Genomic DNA, 4,905 nt, shown 5'->3' on the forward strand with positions numbered 1-4,905 from the left:
TTCCATTAGGTTATATCCAAGTAACGTCTTCCTATTGGCAACGACTTGAAGGCACAAACTAAACTGTTCATCATTTATAAATTAAACGGCATTTCCCTTTAACTCCAGAGTGATTAATTGTAGATTAATTCACTGCAAGGAGCTTTGATAGACATTTTCCCTTGCATTGAATATTCTGCTAACTTCTGCATATTCTTACCATGACTGCATGGAGAGTTACAACAGAATTTCTCCAATCTAATTTTTTTTAAACATAATTAGCATATAAAATGCAGAGTGTGGCAACGATAATTAAATAATGACCCTTTGACAAAAAAGGGCAGCAAAATTTGTCTTTTCTAAATAAGACAGACCTTTACGTAACTAATTTGATCCAAAGTTTATATCTAACCTGTTTACTCATACTTTAGATGAAAAGCAGGGTGAAAATGATTTTTTGAATGTGCTAATTAAAACTTTTCAGGGTTCATATTCTTCATCACCTGCATTGCAGACACAGTCAGTAGAATGCCAGAGACAGAGCGTGTCATATGATATGGCCTCATGTGATTGGCTCAGGAAGCAGGATATCAGGACGAAACCAAACTGCAGAAGTGAATGAAGTTGAACTTCTCCTCAGCTATGTTTATCAAACTGTCTTTTGGTGCATTATTTTTCCACTCATGCTTATAAACTAGTGAATTATATCTTAATTAATATGATCAAAATCTAAAAATGAAGAGTTGGAGGTTTTGATTGTTGGTGCAACACAGGAAGGAAGTCACTGTGACACATGAGGCTCATTTTATTACAATCAGCACTTTTCTTCAACTTTGTTTGGAAAGATTGTGTTCCCAAAAGACAGTTTTTCTGAAATGTATGTTTTGCAATTAAATATTCAATAAATCATTTCAGTTTTAGCAAATGGAATAAAAGAGAGATAGCTGAATTCAAAGATTCCCTTTAATCCATCAAAAACTTTATCAAAGATGAGTATTCTGACTTCAAACAAAGCGGCTCACCATGTTGCATCAAATAAAACTCATTCCAGCGTTCCAAAGTTTAGCTTATAGCTAATTTAAGAAATGATCAATCGACTACCTGCGAAGTAGATGTTAGTGTTTTCAGGTATGTGGTACAAACTGCTACCACCAGGATGATAGAAGCGAACATATTTTACTGGCAGGTTTCACCATTTTAAGTTAATTTAGGAGTTAATAAACAGTCTCAGGGGGGTGATCATAGCGCTCTGCATCAGCAGTGCTGTCTGTCTCCCTTCCAACTCCCAGTTCAGCTTCTCTGACTGGTTGATGTGGTACATCGAGCAGCAAACATTCATTTTTTCCAACTCCAGCAGCTGCTTCTTGTAAGGCGCTTCCCGCACCTCAGAGGCGCTGCTCCTGCTGCTCAGACGCGCTGCAGGACCTTTCGATGTGGCTTGATGTACGTCAATCATTGACTTTGCATGGAATAACATAGGGCAGACCACGCTTCAATATTAAATCAAAGATATCTGCGACAAGCTCTCTGCGACACGCTGCTGAGGGGAGTATATCCAACCCTTACGTCTCGGTACGTTAATGGCCAATTTATGCTTCTGATGCATAGCCTCTGCAAACGTCAAATCTGTCTCTGCGACCACGCTACAGAGGCTCTGTAACCGACATTGCGTACCTCAAAAAAATCCTAACCAGACGCCGGACGGTCGCACACCCGTGCAGACCTCAAGCGGAAGTGCGCAGACAAGCAGTGATTGGTCCTTGGAATGCAATTCCGGCTGTCTGTGTGGTCGTCCTTCTCGATTCGATGCCGGGGCGCGCCATTTTAAAAAAACGAGGAGTAATAACAACAATGGATAACCACGACGAAAGGTTGATCGAGGAGGTTAGGAAATACAAACACTATTACGATGCCTCAGACATGTTGTTTTGGAAGATAAATACCCCCGCAGGCGCCTCCGAATAAGTTTTCGTGACCATCCGCTGAAGTTCTCGCGAGTTCTCCAATAGGCTCCCCCCTGCGCTTTGGTGGGAAACTGCTGAGCGTCCCTAGAAATTCCAGACCGACGGTGCAGAAGCATAGCAGCAAAACTGGTTCCCAATCAGACCCAAGCAGCATTTAATGTGCCCTAAAGGCTTCCAGGTGACAGCCCCGCGGGGCATGGCCCCCACACCCTGAGGGCTTCCTCTACGCCCATGCAAGCAGGACTTCCTGACTCTATAAAGTTAAACAAGCTAAAAGAAGAGCTCACCAGAACCACTCGCTGCCGAAGCTTGGCACAGAAAACACCCCCCAGTGAATGAAGATCCCGAACTTGGCCTGGTCGAACCAGTCCGGCAGCGGTCTGGAATCGATGGACTCCCAGGTCGGTTCGTATCTGGCTCCGCAGAAGCCGAGGAGCGGGATCCAAACCAGCAGGGAGAGTAGAGTTAAAGCTCCCATTTTAAAGCGAAGTCTGGCAAAAAATGATCCGGTCCGGCAGCTTTAATAGCTATAAACACCAGTATGAAGCAAGGAAATCACGGGATTTATCACATGATGCTCTGGGTAGTTCAAAACACACGAACAGGTAAAATAAAAGAAGGTTTCTTCCTTTACCGCTGGGGTGCGTTCGATTCTTATGAAAGAACATACCGGTACAGTGACACCTAGCGATGGCGATGGATAACGCCACGACACCGCCCTCCCGGGAAGGACGGGTCTGATTGTGTGGCATCAACATTTTGCGCATGCGCAGATTGCATTGATCCCGGAAGCTTTGAATGTTTTGGTTTTTCAGAGCTGCAGCATTGCTAAGGAGGAAAAACAGAGGCACACATGCATGGCTACATTGACTGCCACTGTCACATCTCTGCGGGGGATTTTGACAAGGTAGGGGGGAAAGAATAAATGCGTTTTTTTTCTTTACAGCCTTTAAAAAAACTAAACGAAGTTTTAACTTGTTTCTTCTCATCAGGACGTGGAAGAGGTTATTGAGAATTCAAAGAAGGTGAGATTTCTCTGCAGGTTTAAGATGTTTCCACTGTTTTTTAATGCGTGCAGCCAAAAAATGTTGGTAAAAGTTGGATGTTTTTATGTAAAAGTTAAACTCAAATACGTGCATAACTGTGCATAAAGTCAACAGAGCTGCATATTAGGTATTTACTCTCCAGGTGTTCAATATTTATATTTTTAATACACTTTACAATACAGTATTTTATTGGTTTATTTTTTTAACTCTTCCCTATTATGTTATTCTTATACACTTTTCTAAGCTCCATATTTATGAGACCATTTCTTCTATAATCTTGTTTCTGCTGTAAAGACCAGAATTTCCCCATGAAAATAAAGTTTTTTTTAATTCTATTCTATTCTAACACTGAAAGAATTAGATGTTAGCTTTCTTCTTACCAATATTTTAATAAGAGTGTAACTATGTCCCCCATGGTTGAATTGTATATTTGAAGATCCTACAGAGCTGCATTGAGATTTAAGATATATATGTATTGGTGTGTAAATGGATTTTATGTAGGGGTATCAGGGTAGAGGGGGCTGACTAAATATCATAACCATTACATTAAGAGCTGTTTATACTTTTCCTTTCACTTATATCTTTCTGTTGATTTATTACATGCAATCCAGATTTATAGTTGTATTTGAAAAGAGACAATGGAAGAGAAAACGTCTTGACACGGGTAGATAAAATAAAGAATGAATTCATTTATTTTTATTTCTTAGGCCGGCCTGCTGGCGGTTTTGGCTGTGGCTGAGCATGCTGGAGAATTTACCAAAATCATTGAACTATCAGAGAGGTACAAAAAATAATAAACATCATAATAACTTGAATGTTTAAATGTTTTTGGTTGTCGCTAATGGCAGCTTCTGCTTTTTGTTTTCCTTAGATTTCCAGGTTTTATTTTCCCCTGCTTAGGAGTTCATCCTGTTCAAGAAGTTCCTCCTGAGCAACAAAGGAGTGTTTCTCTTCAGGTACAGAGCAGTGGATCAACATCAGAATTAGATAGATCTTTAAAGAGTTTACAGGTCACTAAAGAATGCTCTTTATTTTATACAGGACCTGGATGCAGCACTACCAGTCATAGAACAATACAAAGACCAGCTTGTCGCAGTTGGAGAGGTGACAGTTCACGCTTCACCTACATGAGGAGGCGTTTGGTTTTTCAGGATGTTTAAGTCGGCTTCCGGTTTCTGGAGTCTGTTTCAGCTTTTGGAGACAAACTTCTCAGGATCGACCAGCAGTCCATCACTTACACAGAGAGAAATAAGTCAAAAAAAAGAACCTGGACAAGAACCTGAAGGAAAACATGCAAATATTCTATATTGAGTTCAAACTGCTGTTCAGGGCTAACTGTCAAAACTCTAACAGCTATCTATACTCAGACATGGCTTTTAGCTTCATTTCTGGGATGATGTCTGCAGCTGTGGAACCAGATGGGACTCAGGAAAGAAGTAGATTTACAGGATTACTATACTTAAGTAAAGTTTATGAAAATTTATACTTTTAATTTTTTTATGATTAGATTAGATGAGCTTTATTGATCTCACGGCGGAGAAATTCATTGGTCACATATTGGCATAGTAATTAAAGAATGTGCAAACAAGGAGGAAAAAGGTGCATTAAGAATAAATAAGCAAGCACTGTATATACAGTATATCAAGATAAGAATAAGAATTAAGGTGCAAGTGTACTTGTATCACACACAATGAAAAAAAAAAAATAAATAAAAATAAAAAATACAAGGGAGTAACACAGATTTGAGGTGACATATGTACAATCTGGATGGCTTATATACAGGTGGATTGACTTTTACATTAAAGTGTAGTAGGTGAGGAATAACGGTGAGGTAGTGGTGACTATTCTATTCAAATACACTCACCGGCCACTTTATTAGGTACCCCATGCTAGTAACGGGTTGGACCCCCTTTTGC

General features: G+C 40.0%; 2 protein-coding genes across 4 annotated transcripts in view; one reads left to right on the plus strand and one right to left on the minus strand.

The window, feature by feature from the left end:
- The window catches only part of fuca2 (fucosidase, alpha-L- 2, plasma), a 9,518-nt gene extending 6,922 nt beyond the window's left edge, over nt 1-2,596 (minus strand). Inside the window, exon 1 of the mRNA XM_015385595.1 lies at nt 2,231-2,596. Coding sequence (XP_015241081.1) covers nt 2,231-2,421 — 191 coding nt within the window. The 5' untranslated portion in view covers nt 2,422-2,596. The remainder of the gene's footprint in view (nt 1-2,230) is intronic.
- A 125-nt stretch (nt 2,597-2,721) lies between these two features.
- The window catches only part of tatdn3 (TatD DNase domain containing 3), a 7,198-nt gene continuing 5,014 nt past the window's right edge, over nt 2,722-4,905 (plus strand). For 2 of the 3 annotated variants that reach the window (XM_015385597.1, XM_015385598.1), the window contains exons 1-5: nt 2,722-2,850; nt 2,936-2,968; nt 3,697-3,770; nt 3,861-3,945; nt 4,031-4,093. In XM_015385597.1, coding sequence (XP_015241083.1) covers nt 2,797-2,850; nt 2,936-2,968; nt 3,697-3,770; nt 3,861-3,945; nt 4,031-4,093 — 309 coding nt within the window. In that variant the 5' untranslated portion in view covers nt 2,722-2,796. The remainder of the gene's footprint in view (nt 2,851-2,935; nt 2,969-3,696; nt 3,771-3,860; nt 3,946-4,030; nt 4,094-4,905) is intronic. The other variant, XM_015385599.1, reaches the window with a different exon arrangement.

The sequence above is a fragment of the Cyprinodon variegatus genome, unplaced genomic scaffold (assembly GCF_000732505.1).
Source record: "Cyprinodon variegatus isolate N-32 unplaced genomic scaffold, C_variegatus-1.0 Scaffold344, whole genome shotgun sequence".
Lineage (NCBI taxonomy): Eukaryota > Metazoa > Chordata > Actinopteri > Cyprinodontiformes > Cyprinodontidae > Cyprinodon > Cyprinodon variegatus.